The sequence below is a fragment of the Melitaea cinxia genome, chromosome 5, assembly GCF_905220565.1.
Source record: "Melitaea cinxia chromosome 5, ilMelCinx1.1, whole genome shotgun sequence".
NCBI classification, from domain to species: domain Eukaryota; kingdom Metazoa; phylum Arthropoda; class Insecta; order Lepidoptera; family Nymphalidae; genus Melitaea; species Melitaea cinxia.
Window position 1 is genome coordinate 10,538,127 of NC_059398.1, and position 14,377 is coordinate 10,552,503.

The 14,377-nt window shown below is 31.3% G+C and overlaps 2 protein-coding genes across 2 annotated transcripts; one reads left to right on the forward strand and one right to left on the reverse strand.

Moving 5' to 3' along the window:
* The first annotated feature begins 258 nt into the window (after window positions 1-258).
* On the forward strand, window positions 259-4,583 carry LOC123654036. Its single transcript, XM_045589998.1, has 3 exons — window positions 259-650; window positions 734-957; window positions 4,111-4,583. The coding sequence occupies exons 1-3, from the start codon at window positions 561-563 to the stop codon at window positions 4,427-4,429; spliced, it is 633 nt and encodes a 210-aa protein (XP_045445954.1). The 5' UTR covers window positions 259-560; the 3' UTR covers window positions 4,430-4,583.
* A 4,762-nt stretch (window positions 4,584-9,345) lies between these two features.
* Window positions 9,346-13,322, reverse strand: LOC123653577 (ribosomal protein S6 kinase beta-1). Its single transcript, XM_045589569.1, has 9 exons — window positions 13,025-13,322; window positions 12,761-12,801; window positions 12,412-12,673; window positions 12,147-12,280; window positions 11,006-11,197; window positions 10,827-10,917; window positions 10,432-10,674; window positions 9,777-9,884; window positions 9,346-9,531 (listed from the first exon to the last, which is right to left on the reverse strand). The coding sequence occupies exons 1-9, from the start codon at window positions 13,118-13,120 to the stop codon at window positions 9,346-9,348; spliced, it is 1,353 nt and encodes a 450-aa protein (XP_045445525.1). The 5' UTR covers window positions 13,121-13,322.
* Between the last annotated feature and the right edge of the window lie 1,055 nt (window positions 13,323-14,377).

Sequence of the window (14,377 nt, forward strand, 5' to 3'; positions counted from 1 at the left end):
AAATTATAAGGAGCAGAAGAATGATTGATTGACATACATAAGTTTGTATTACCTATTTTTTTACTTAATATATTTTAAATAATGATGATCATAATATTATAAGTTAATTTGGTGCTAATTAAAATTAATAAAATTACAGCTACATCTTAAAAATATGGCAATACTAATTATGTTGACAAATATCTTTTGTACAGCTTAGAGCGAAAGACTCGAATCCAGCTCTCGATAAATTATAAAAAAGTGATAAAATTATTGACACTATTTTAAAATGACAACAAGTCCACATTTACCACCAAAAAAATTAAACACGCAATTTAATTTTGTAGAATTACAGGTATTTTCTATAACCTTTAACACAGCTAAAATTTTTTGCAAACGAGCATATTAATTTTGTAAATAGATACTAAAATTGAGATTACAATATTAAAAATTGTGCAACTTGCAACCAATGATAACATACCTACGCCTCTTCAATTGAAAAATAGAATATAAAATCGTAAATACAGAAACATTCTTCTTTTGCGTAAAAGCACTTTTTGTACGTTAACCTTTACTTAAAAATGAATAAATTAGATTCTTCACCGACTTTTAAAAACATAAAATCTAAAAAACTTCACTCTCCGATACAATTAAAAGAAAAGATAAGAAAGGTAATATCTATTATTCATATTATTTTTTATATTTGTTGTATTTATCATCTGCACATTGTATAACATATACATATTTTTTGTAGGATTATAAACACAAGGTGCAAACTTGTCGTGATATTCTCTTAAGCAGATTGCGAGAATCTCCATTGTTAGGCAAAGACCTTCATACAACATTAACAGACATTTACAATGAAACATTTAGTAATTTTAATATGGATGGTTTCCATATTGAACTACTAACAAATAATGAAGAAACAAAAATACTGGAGGAAATCAAAATGGAGCTAATACAAACTGAATTAAGTTGGTATGTTACCTATTTATATAAATTTATTAGGAAATCATAGTTTCAAATAATGCTAAACTTTTAAATTTAGTGATATATGAATGTTAAGACTTCCCATAAAACTAATAGAAACAGTAGAAAGATGTCAGTATTAAGAATGGTAGCCCTCTCATTATATATTATAAATATATAACTATCTAAATTATGAGGAGTCTGTAGTTAAATTTTAATTAATATTATACTAAGCCAGTCAAAATAGACAGGGTTATTATAATTTACATGCACTTAAAAATTGGTATAAATGTTAAAACTCTATTTTAAATAAAATGTGAAAGTCCGCATCAAACCCATATCTCCAAAAAGGTTATTTAAGATCACAAATATGGGTTTTATTTGCATTTTTCAGGCAATGAGTAAGTTTAATTATTAAAGTAAGTTAAAAAAAATTGTAGCTCAAGCAATTATGTACAAGAATTGTCTCTGCACCTACTTTTTCTAGAGAGAGATAAAAAAAGTTGAAAAATCACCACAACTTTGGGGTTTCGGTGCGTGCAAGACAACTCCCACAATATGCCTGTTATCAGGGTTGGTCTGCTGTACCATATCTGGAACAGGTTTTCCCTGTCGATGTACGGCAGCTGGTTACTGTCTCCGATGAGGACCACCTTCTTGGCCCCTGATAATCGGGCTGCCATCACTATGACCCCGAAGTGGTTCATGACGGCTTCATCCACCGTAAGACGTCTGATTTTTGCGCCCCTTCGAAAGCCATTGACTAGTACGGAGGCCATAGCGCGCACCTTTGATTTAGCTTTAACGCCATAGCGGTGCGCCAGCTTCTCCTTAAGATCTTTGGCAGCCTCGACTGTGGTCGTGATGACGACTTCCTCGTCGTCATTGAATTCCCCGACTATGCGAGTTCTATTGCCACATCCTGGAACCCTATTTATCCATTCTAGTGATAATAGCCCCAGACCACGGGAAAGCCATCGGCGTCGCGGTCCTCCGTGATGGTTTGAGCCATCCGGAGTTTTCGATCATCCAGCATCACTCTCGTGCATCTGGCCACTACCACCACCGGGTCCTCTGGTAGTGTATTGAAGATCTGAGGCTCTTCTTCCCGCCCCTCAGACTCGACCGCGCTCACGAAGCCTCCTATGATGTTATATGTAGCTATACACCTCCCTGACATGTTTCCTTTGAATACCTGTTGGGTGTCGTTGTTGTAAATGGCTGCTTCGGCTTCTTCGAGTTCCACTTCCAGTAATTTTAGGTGGTTGTACTGGTAGGTTTGCATGATCTTATTGCATGTGGCCAGGTTTACCTCTCGATTTGCTTTTGTTATGACCAGGAACTCGGTAAGGGCATTTTGCGCGTGTTCAGACGGTGTGGACGCTGGTCGAAGTGATGTTACTTGCCCCATATCGGACCTTGTTCGAGCAGCTGGTGGCGCTCTCGGGTGCTTCGGACTGTCGTCCTCGGTGAACCTTTTCAACGCCTCCATTTGCCGCTCTCTTGAATCGACCTGATTGGGGGTGAGGTGTGGCGGTTTTTTTGCCTCGTTTTGGGGAGATTGAATAAACTTCTCCATCGCACATCAGACTCGGTTTCGGTTTCGTGTACTGTCGTATGTTTTGGAAACACAGTTCTATCAAGTGACACAGGTCAGCATTCTTCTCTCTTTAGGATAAATGGTATATGTACAGATTTTGCTGGGCTTACTCGAATTCTCCACTTTTTCATCCGTAATTCAATTGCGTGCGTGCTACTCGATACACTTGTTCTGTCGTCCCATGGTGGGCACGAAAGCCAAATAGTTGGTCTTATATTACTTTGTGTTATTCAAGTACTGGGAGCAGACGTATTAGGCATAGTTTCTCAAAACCTTTTGAAAGTAAGGGGAGAAGACTTATGGACCTGTATGGTTTGACTTCTGTTGGAGGTTTTCGCGATTTAGCAATCATGTTAATGATGGACACTTTCCACATCTTTTGGGAAATGTTATAATCTCAATATTGCATTAAAGAGGGTTATCAGTTGAATTATGGCTTAATTGTTTGTTATTTAAGAACTTCTCCTGTTATAAGATCGAATCGAGGCGTCTTTTTCGAGTCCCAGTATACTCTTAAAGCTCGATCTTTGCTGGAATTCCATAGAACTCTGAGCTTTCTCCTATAATTTTCATTTAATTTCTCCTAATGAGATTAATATACAAATTGTTAAGTCCCTAGTGTTAGTAAGACCATAATTTGTTAGACAGTCCCAATACTTTCAACTTACTAAAATATAACTTATTAGACCACTTTCACATAAGGAGCAAACATTATACGCTATCTTTATAGGAAATTCTCGTTATTGGTATCTTGTCCATGTGCTACCGATAGGCTTGTATAGTTATCTGCCCAAATATTGAGCGCTGACCTTCAACCTTACTTCAACATTTTATGGATATAGATAAGTATAGATATTTAATGAGAACTATATATTTTAACATATTATTTATTTTTATTTTTGTACAATTACATATTAACTATTTTCTGTTGCGACCGCGATCTCCGCACAACACAAACTTTATTTAACCTTGAGAATTTAATATGTCTAACTGTATTCTTTACAAAATTGTATCACAAATTCACAATGTAACAAGAGTTGGTGCATAACTACCATCAGTTGTTATTCAAAATAAGATCCTCTATGCGTCGCAAGACTCAGTACTTTCCAAGTTTCGACGACGGCTTGGCGCAAAGGTTACCAACTGGTTATTGTGCTGGTAGTCGCAGGTTCAGTCACCGCTCGTCTTGTATAAGCCATATGCATAGACGTTTTGCAGTCTGTATGATTATGGTGTCGAACCTCCAACATAGGCTTTTTATCCTACGCTACCTCACGAGTTTATTTTATTTTTTTACCAATCATTTTGTTTTATTAGTTTTTACATAGTTAATAAGATAAGTTCATCTGTTTTATTATAATAAAACATACGTACCGACTATTTTTTTATTCTCTACTTATTGTTATAAACGTAAGAACTCAAACGAGCTATTTTTTTTCAATTGGTATTTTTGGTTTAGTGGTGATTTCAACTAAAAGTACAATTGTAACTATTAGAAAAGAAGCAACACGTATGCTATAATTAAAAAATAATAATAATAAAGTTTAATTCTTTGTTTATAGGTGGCTTGAAGAATATGAAAAATCAAATATTGACAACATAGACTGGTCTTCGTTACACAAGGACGATAATGTTATATGTTTACTTTGTCAAAAAAACAATTTTACTCTTAATAATCAAATTTTGTCATGTACATATTGTAATATTAAAGTTAAAACGGAAATGTCCTTACTAAGCATTAAAAAACAGATTGATGACTGTATAGAAAGGCACACCACCGTTTGTGCCGGAAGTGCACAATTTGTAACAGTATTAGAGTCGAATGAGAGTCATATTTACCTTTTTTGTGAAGCCTGTATGGACATGCAATTTGTTGTTTAATTATCTTTCTCGTTATTGAATTGTAATGCCTAAAAATCAAATGCTATTGAATTTAATCAAATGCTTTTTGATTTCCTAGGTACTATATTTTCTTATACTTTTCATATGTATGTTGTTTGAACTCATTAATAAAATTGCTGTTTCTTTGTGTTGATTGCATTGTATTACAGCAATACCCTGAACTTACAGATAGGTAGACCAAGCTGTAACCGTATAAATCTAATTCGCGTTAGTCGTGGTATTGAGCATTTCTTAATTTAACGTACCAAACTTATTTGTACTTGACGTAAATTGATTACAATGTATGTGTCTGTTGTAAATATTAGATTAATATATTATATGATTATAAGAGAGAAAATTTAATTTAAGAATTCGGAAACTTGCAGTCTGAATCCGCGTAAGTCGAGGTATTACTGTACATCATTTATGTCCGAAAAAAAAGTTCCATCAATATATAACTTTTTGAGATTTGGAGAGAGATTCCAAAATTATTGTGATTTGATAAATATGCAAAATTTATGATAATTTTATAAAACTTTTTTTTTACGGTTAAGTGTTAAGAAATTTAGTATTGTCATTATAATCTATTTTTATTTGGAGAAATAAGGAAGTTGTATTGAATTAATTTTTTTCTTGATAATTAAAAACAAATATTCTTATTATCAATATTTTTAAAATTTAAAACTGGTAACCCACGCAGTTTATCTTCCCATATTTCTTAAATTAAGCGTCCAAACAACATAAAGTTGTCTGTCTATCTGTTGGTATGTTTGTCCGCGCATTACGCAAGTAGTACCGAATAAAATTTGATGACAGACCTACCGATATGCACACAAAATTTCATAAATATCGGTTAAGCCGTTTCAGAGGAGTATGGTAACTAACATTGTGCTTATTACGCACGAACTACACGAGAATTTATAGAGAAGATAAGATATTATATTTGTGAAATCACGGTCACAGCTGGTATTGTGTGAAGACTAACATTTTTGGAGTACACACACATTTCTCGTTGTGCACTGGAGCAGTAGTGTCTTTTTCCGAATTGTTTTACAAAATGTAAAATTTTGTTTGAAATTTAGTGCTAAAATAAAATTTATAATAGAGACTCAGTAATAATGTAGCTTTGTATTGATGAAGGAATTTTCAAAATCGGTTAGTAGTTCTGTATATGTATATTAGCCTCTAGAAACCTACAAATAACTTCACATTTCAAAAAAAAAACTTAGGTTCTTAATTAATATTAATATAAAAAAAATGAGATTTTTATAGGTAAGATTAATTAAATAAAATAGCTTTAGAGAACGGTTTAATATTATACTTAATCATTAATTTTTTTCTAATACATTTTATAAGAAATAAAACAAAAGAGAAAACAATTTGTGTCAAAAAATAAATGTGTGTGTGGTAATCTGTTTCTTTATCAGGATTTAAGGCGCCTCCCTGACCAAAACGCCGCGCTAGCCGTTTTTTGTGCACTTTTTTGGAGCTATCTACTTGTTAATGGAAAGAAGAATCAAACTAATAAAAACACAGTTAAATTCTGCATAATTTTAATTATACAATGGTAGATTTTTTTTTTTTTTTTTGAAGGAATAGATGTTAAATAATCTCCTTACAACGATACCACAAAAATGAGAAATAGTGATTGATAATATGCATCTCCTCGTAAAGTAAACATTATTTTATTTTGCAACCGACACCAATGGATTGACAATTTAATACTGAACAATACGTAAGAATTTTTTTTTTCAAAAGACCCAAATTTGAATTTTTATAGATTTTTTTCTAAAATCTGGGCGTATTCACTACTGTAACTCAAGCACAGGGTATCGGAATTCAGTCTGCCGCAAGGTTTGGAGGGAGAAGCTTGTGTTGTTTGTCACCGTGTCGGCTAGCGCACGCTCAATACACAATATCAATTAACAATAATAAATTTATTAGCATCTTGTTAGCATTTATTGTTGAAGTTTATAAAATAAAATTTACTTTGTTTTAAATAAAAAAAAAAAGTTGTTTGTTAAAAATAAAATATTTTTCTACTTACACTGTCTGAATAATAAAGATAGATTGCTTTTTAACCGACTTCCAAAAAAGGAGGAGATTCCCAATTCGATTGTATTTTGTTTTAGCCGACTTCCAAAAAAGGAGGAGGTTCTCAATTCGACTGTATTTTTTATGTATGTGGACATCAGAACTTTTAACTGGGTGGACCGATTTCGACAAAAAAAAATTTAGTCGAAAAGTGGTGTGTGTCATTTGGTCCCATTTAAATTTATTTGAGATCTAACAACTACTTTTCGAGTTATATCTAATAATGCGTTTTTACTTGACGCTTTTTTCGTCGACCTACGTTATATTATAACGCATAACTTTCTACTGGATGTACTGATTTTGATTATTCTTTTTTTGTTGAAAAGGAGATATCCCTAGTTTTGTACCATGATAAGGAAACCAGGATTTGATGATGGGATCCCAGATAAATCGAGGGAAACTCTCGAAAATCCGCATAACTTTTTACTGGGTGTACCGATTTTGATAATTTTTTATTTAATCGAAAGCTGATGTTTATCATGACATTTAATATCATCATATTTAAATTTCATCGAGATCTAATAACTACTTTTTGAGTAATCTTTGATAACGCGTAGTTACTTGACTATTTTTTCGTCGATCTACGTTGTATTACTTGTTGATGTAATTGAATTTTCGTTTGCGAGCAAATACAATTATTAGCAATAAGATCGCCTGGTTGAACAATTTATTACTATAATTACTTATTATGTAAATTTTGTTCTTTATTTACATGTGCAATAAAGTATATTATTATTATTATTATTATAGATAACTCGCCTTCAATCCAAAAAGTCAACACCAAACGAGTATCATGAATACTTATACTTCACTACATAGTATAAAACAAAGTCGCTTTCCGCAGTCTGTATGCTAAGATCTTTAAACCTACGCAACGGTAATATAATAATGTACTAATATATAATATATACATTATAATGTAATACAATATATTTTTTATATATTAGTATCTTTTCATCTATATATATTTTATATTTAGTATCAGCATTGCACCCGTGCGACGCCGGGGCGAGTCGCTAGTATTAGAATAAAAGTTGTAAGTATTCATTATGAACGTAAGTGTAGTGACTGAATTCATTACCAAAATTATTTATGCACCAATTAAATAAAATTAATTTACTTTTTATTGTACACAGCAAATATATTATATATATATATATATATATATATATATATATATATATATATATTTATTAACGTAGGTGTTGTCACTGAATTCTTTACCAAAATTAATTTACTCACCAATTAACATTTCTTTCTTTCTTTAATAAAAAATTTTTTTTAATGAATGCCATGTCTACGGACTCCATGATCTATATTTTTTACGCGTATTCGTAAGTTGTTTACCAAATAGCGCTAGTAGTGTTTTACGAAGTATTGTAGAGGTGGGGTGCGGCAAAGAGGGAACGAATGCTCAAGGTTATTTGGTCGGGGTAGCGCCTTAACATGAAATCTGGGCAAAACACATGAGTTCACGCTACTTTTGGCGTAAACTTGTGGAGGCCTATGTCCAGTAGTGGACTGTAAAGGCTGTAATGATGATAATGATGAACATGAAATCTTTGATCAAAAAATTGCCTTTTGTATTTTCTTACGTCGTATTTTTATTACGATAAAAAGTCAGTGACAAACAGTGAGTTATAGGAGTTCGGATATGTTTGTGGATATGTAAGTATTAACTTAAAAAAACTGAATAAATAAGAAAAAAAACTTTATTGAACTAAAAAAACTTAATTTTCAAATTGAAAATTAATTGGAGACATTAATTTTAAATTAAACTCCAATTTACAAAATAAAAATGACCTTTTAATTCAATTCATGAAGCATGGTAACAAGGTATATTGTAAATTAATTTTAATATCTCTGTCATAATAGTTGGATTAGAACATTTTAATACACGTTTTATTCCTACCAAAATATTAACTAAACGGTAACTTGTATAAAATGTACATTTAATAATAGTTATATAAAACAGTACCATTACTTTACGGACATAATAGATGGGCAGCATTTGTAGTTGAATTCATCCTTTGTATAAAATGGTCAACTATGTAAATTATTCTAGGCCTGAAAAGAAAAACATAGTTATTTAACACAGTTTTATTAAGTTCATCTGTATATAACTATATGTTTTCAAATTACTCTTTCATTCATTGAGTCAATACAATAACTGCTTAATAAAGAAAAAAAAAAGATTCAAAAAGTATTACTAATAAATTGACTAGTTGTAATGACAAAAATATTAGTAATAAATTCAATGAGGTATATTTTTCTTGGTTCCTCAAACTATTTCAGTTATTTTGATTAATATAGAACTTAATTTATTAAGAATATTTTAATTAAATAGGGGGAGAAAAATTAAAACTAACATATTGGAAATAAATATAAAACCTTTATGGTAATAAATGTATATTGTACATTAAAATTGGTAACCTTTCGTTCATTCCATTTATTATTGATTAGACACGCATAATTTAAGGTCAGCTGAATATATATAATTTTATCTTTTTTATTTTCTTTTTTGTAATGTTATAAAATATTAATAACAAGCTGCTTCAATTATTCTAAGAGAGATCACCCAAACAAACTTTATGAATTTATTATTAATATAATCTATCTATACAAATAAAAATGAATGTTGCTAAGCGCATAACTCGAGAATGGCTCGATCAATTCAGCTAATTTATTTTTTTGAATGTTTCTTAAGGCCCACGGAAGGTTATAATATTTAAAAAAAAAGAAAATTTTTACTATTAAATTTTGACAGAACAAACAATGTTGTTGGTCAACATGTTATAACAATATAAATAATCAAATACTCACTATATAGGCATTCCTTGTACTTCCATAAGATCTTCCTGTTGAGCGTGTTGATGTGAGTGAGTGGAAGCAGGAGGCACTGTGAATGCATTATGATTGTGTGGTCTAGGACGTCGAGGAGAACGGGCAGTAATAACGCGTGGCTTATGAATTTCGTCCATTACTGATGGAGCTACATATGTAAAGCCCTAGAAAAATTATCATATGAAATACAGACAAGCTGCTTTTCTTCAAGGTTTCCTTGGAAGTGGCACTTTGTGAAACATGTCTGTGTACATAAGAATTTTTCTGAAAATTTGACTTTCTTTTTTTAGATAGTTTTTGCGCCAGGTAAAAAGCAATTTAACAAACAATACAAATCAATTTCAATTCCATCCTAATATTCGCTTCTTTGACAATGTAGAGTCGAAAGTCTTCAATATTTATAACATACCTGGAACATAAGGTTGGCACTTTCGCTAAGTGTTGATTCATCTGGAGAATCAATTGGTGTCTGCAGAGTAAATCTAGTGTCAAACTGAGACACATCATCTTCGCTAGTCTGAAATATTAGAGATAAAATTTACATAACATACATACATTGCATAATAACATTTTTGTGTTTTTATTGATATCTATGTATAATCATTACAAAAAAAAAAATAGAGTACTTATATAATAAGATGGTGGCTACGGCACCAAAGAATATAGCCACCCCTTCTCTTCCCATAGGTGTCGTAAGAGGCGACTAAGGGATAACACAGTTCCACTACCACCTTGGAACTTAAGAAGCCGACCGATGGCAGGATAACCATCCAACTGCTGGCTTTGAAATACACAGGCCGAAGACGGGCAGCAGCGTCTTCGGTGCGGCAAAGCCAGTCCTGCGGTCACCAACCTGCCTGCCCAGCTTGGTGACTATGGGCAACACACACGAGATAAGATTAAAAATGCAAGTTTTATCAATTCAATATAATTAGAGAACTACAATGAGTGGTGACTCATTAGAAACAACACCACTAGTGTAGAAGCCGAATTAAGTTTTTATTAACTCAATCTAATATAGTTTGTGCATTAATAGCTTAAGACTTCCTTCATTGGTATCTTACCAAACGTGGTTTAATAGGAGGTTCCAGTCGTCGAGCAAAGACGTCATCCCATTTCACATGCTTAAAAAAAGCATGACTTCGCACTGCAGCAGCACCAGTAGCACCTAAACGTTGCGTTTCTGAACGTTTCATTAGACGCCGTATCAAATCGCGAGCATCTTGAGTGAGGTAGGCCGGTAACATTAGTTTACCTTTAAGTATTTTTTCAATTGTCTTTGTACGGTTGTCTCCAGTAAATGGTGGCTATATAAAAAATTGTGTCTTGAAACATATTATCAATATACATAATTTAATTTAAGAGAAAATACTATATATTATTTGGCAAAAAAATTTTGAAATCATATACAAATTTTTTATTTTTACAGATATTAAACGAAAACACTATAAACACATACCTGCCCAATTAGCATGTCATACATTAATGCACCCAAACTCCACCAGTCAACAGCTTTACCATGTCCACTTCTGGTCAAAATTTCAGGAGCCCTTTAAGAAGAAAATACTATTTAATTACTATTAAAGAACAACAAATATTTCATCATTTTTGAATTGTATCATTAATTTTTATACTTACATATATTCAATGGTTCCACAAAAAGTGTGTGTGACAATACCTTCCTGAATGTGCTCTTTACACAATCCAAAATCTGTAAGTTTTACATGTCCTTGAGCATCCAATAGGACATTTTCAGGTTTTAAATCGCGATAAATTATGCCTAAGCTGTGTAAATGTTCCAAAGCTAATATAATTTCTGACAAATAGAAGCTGAAAAATAAATAATACAATTGTTGGTGTAAAAACTTAAATTATTCATATTGCTTATAGATAATTGAGTGTATAGCATTTACAAGCAAAATAACTAATTTGTAGATTAAGAGATGCATATTGTAAGTGAAGTGGGTTATACAAGTTATTAAATTGATAAAGCTATAATAATGTTACAATAAACACACAAGTCATTACAGTTTGATTTTGCTAAAAATACTTGTTTATTTCATATACATAACAAGTTTCTTGCAGTTAACAATCCATATTAATAATAATTTATATAGGCTTACAATATAATACTGAGAACAGATTAACTTATGGGATATATTCTGTGCTAGCATAGTGTAATAGTACTTGATAAGATGTCTTTTGAAATATATCCCTAAACTGACAATTCCCAACCTGCAGTACCTCAGAGAGTATGTGGAGTCCCAGTTGGGATATGTAAGATATATATTGGTAATACTGAGAAGTTAAAACAGTTAACTTATGTATACAGTATTATAATATATACATACTTTAAATTTAGTTTAATAATATAGTTTAAGATTAGTTTAAACTCAACCTTATAATTAATAACTTAACAAGGCCTATGACTATAAAGACTAAGAGAGAGAGAGACATATTTTTAGGGAGTAGGGGTAGGTATACTGAGATGAATAAAGGTAAGCACTGACCTAGTCATAATGTACAGAATAATAAAAAATTATAATATATACATAGTTTAAATTTAGTTTAATAATATAGTTTAAGATTAGTTTAAACTCAACCTTATAATTAATAACTTAACAAGGCCTATGACTATAAAGACTAAGAGAGAGAGAGACATATTTTTAGGGAGTAGGGGTAGGTATACTGAGATGAATAAAGGTAAGCACTGACCTAGTCATAATGTACAGAATAATAAAAAAATTATTATTTGATAAACTCTTTCTTTACTACTCACCATGCTGTGTCCTCAAGAAATATACCCTCACGCTCAAGATGCATGAACAATTCCCCTCCACTTAAATATTCTAAAATTAGATATAATTTACCACCAGTTTGAAAAGCATATACTAATTCAACTATAAATGGATGCTGAAAATTCAATTAAAAACAATTATTTATTGATATGTTGTATTATTACTCATTTTATTATTTTGTTTTTAATAACAATTATTAATATAGTAATTAATATAAAGATCAGGGAGTAAGATATAAAAAATCACCTTAACAGCTTCTAAAATATTTCTTTCTGCTTTAGTGTGAGCAGTGTCCTTTTGATTACGCACAATTGAAGCTTTCTTAAGCACTTTCATTGCAAAATATGCACCAGGGTCAGGGCCAGTAATCTTACGAACTTGGAAAACTTTTCCATATCCACCTTTTCCCAAAACTTTTCTTAGTTCAAAATCTTGGGGACCAAGTCTTTTACACTGGCCTGGATTTACATTATCTTCTGAAAGTTGTATGGTTTCTGATCCTTCAGACCTTAAATATAATTTTAAAAAATTAGTATTTATATCTATCTCTTTTTACTAAGGTTAATAATCTTTTTTATTGATAAATAATACTCACTCTACTATATTATTGACATGTAGTTCAGGATCATAATCAACCTGTATTTGAAATTAATATATATATGAGAAAAAATATATAAACAACACCAATTAAAATTTAATCAAATATAATATTAATTCTCCTAAATCCCGTTTTAAGAAATATAAACATTACCATAGATATAAAGAGAACGGCAGTTTTGTGGATGTGTTCACTTAAATTAAGTTATTTTAGGTTAGGTGTGCCTATTGTATAATTAATGGAGGAATATAAATCACATACCTCATCGACTTCAATTATATCATCTTCGTCAGAATCCCCAACTGTAGAATCCACATCTAAATCTAAATCAAAAACACCTGCCATATAAGACGACATTTCACTAAAATCACATCAGCAAAATGCACTATTTTATGATAACACTAAAACTGCAGCAGAGAAATTGTGATTATAAATGTATGGTAAGTTTATTTTCCTTGCGTTAATATTATAACATAAAATAGAATAAACAAGGTGAACACAAGATTTTTTTTTTTGCAAATACACAGTATTATTCACAGATAAGTAGAAATTAGAATCAACTTAGAATGGCTATAGATTAAAAAATTTAAGATATTGTTTTTCTTTTAAATTTATTGAGAGCTGGATTCAAGTCTTTCGCTAAGGTAAGATATTGTTGAAATTGTTGCTTCCTCAGAGCTGCCAGTCTCAGAATCAGCAGAAAATAATTCAGTTTCAGAATGTACGCGGGAGTTGAGGGATTGGGTCACAATAGAAATGATGTAAAAGTGACGAAATAAAAATATCATGATTCTTTTAAAAAAATACTACTTTAAAGTTTAAACATACTCCAGCAAAATTTTTATTAATCATACTCACCAAATTTAACTAATTGTAAGAACAGAAAAGTCGTTGATCTCTTACAAGTCGCAGTCAGACAGTCAGTCAGTTCAGCCTATTGCAATTCACAGCTGGACATAGGCCTTCCCAAGTTCGCGCCACACATTCCGCCGATGTATGTGAGGAATATGGATGAAAGGTCAAATCTGCACATCTATTTATTTTTTAAGATTAATTTTCATGTCGAAATGTCAATGCCGAATAATTTGCAATTTATTTAATTATCATAAACTTTATCAGATTAGCCTTTCATACAAATATTTATAAAGAAATATTATATGATTTTGTTTAATAATTTATTATTTGTTTGCAATTTCATATTTGTGGCGTACTGAGTTGAACAGCAGTTCATAGAACGATACTGAAACGTCAAAAGTTAACCACGAATATCTTCATAACGACATCGGGAGCAGTAGTTTTTTTTTTCATAAAAAAAGAAAAAAATGTATGAAATTTCTAAAAACTATTTTTTTGGCCGTCCATTGACTGCGATTCATATATTTTTTATCATTTTAGTTCGATTTCGTCAACTTCCGGTACGAATAACACGGAGTTAAATGAGGCTTTTATTCTCAAATATTTCTTTGAAATCATCAGCTGTGTCTTTTTCTTTTTTTTAATCGATGCAGCATAATCAACTCTACCTTATATTCCGAATTTATGAAAAGTTAGACATTTTACATACATCCTTAAACAACATTACTGAACAACTACTCTGGTGTAGTGGTGCGAGTA

Bases quoted from the DNA above. Each gene is read 5' to 3' on its own strand.
- LOC123654036 (XM_045589998.1), top strand. From the start codon at position 561: ATGAATAAATTAGATTCTTCACCGACTTTTAAAAACATAAAATCTAAA. The intron at 651-733 runs GTAATATCTATT...TATTTTTTGTAG, and splicing joins TAAAAGAAAAGATAAGAAAG to GATTATAAACACAAGGTGCA. The intron at 958-4,110 runs GTATGTTACCTA...CTTTGTTTATAG, and splicing joins ATACAAACTGAATTAAGTTG to GTGGCTTGAAGAATATGAAA.
- LOC123653577 (XM_045589569.1), bottom strand. From the start codon at position 13,120: ATGTCGTCTTATATGGCAGGTGTTTTTGATTTAGATTTAGATGTGGAT. The intron at 12,674-12,760 runs GTGAGTATTATT...ATTATATTTAAG, and splicing joins CATGTCAATAATATAGTAGA to GTCTGAAGGATCAGAAACCA. The intron at 11,198-12,146 runs GTGAGTAGTAAA...TTTATTTTTCAG, and splicing joins TTTCTTGAGGACACAGCATG to CTTCTATTTGTCAGAAATTA.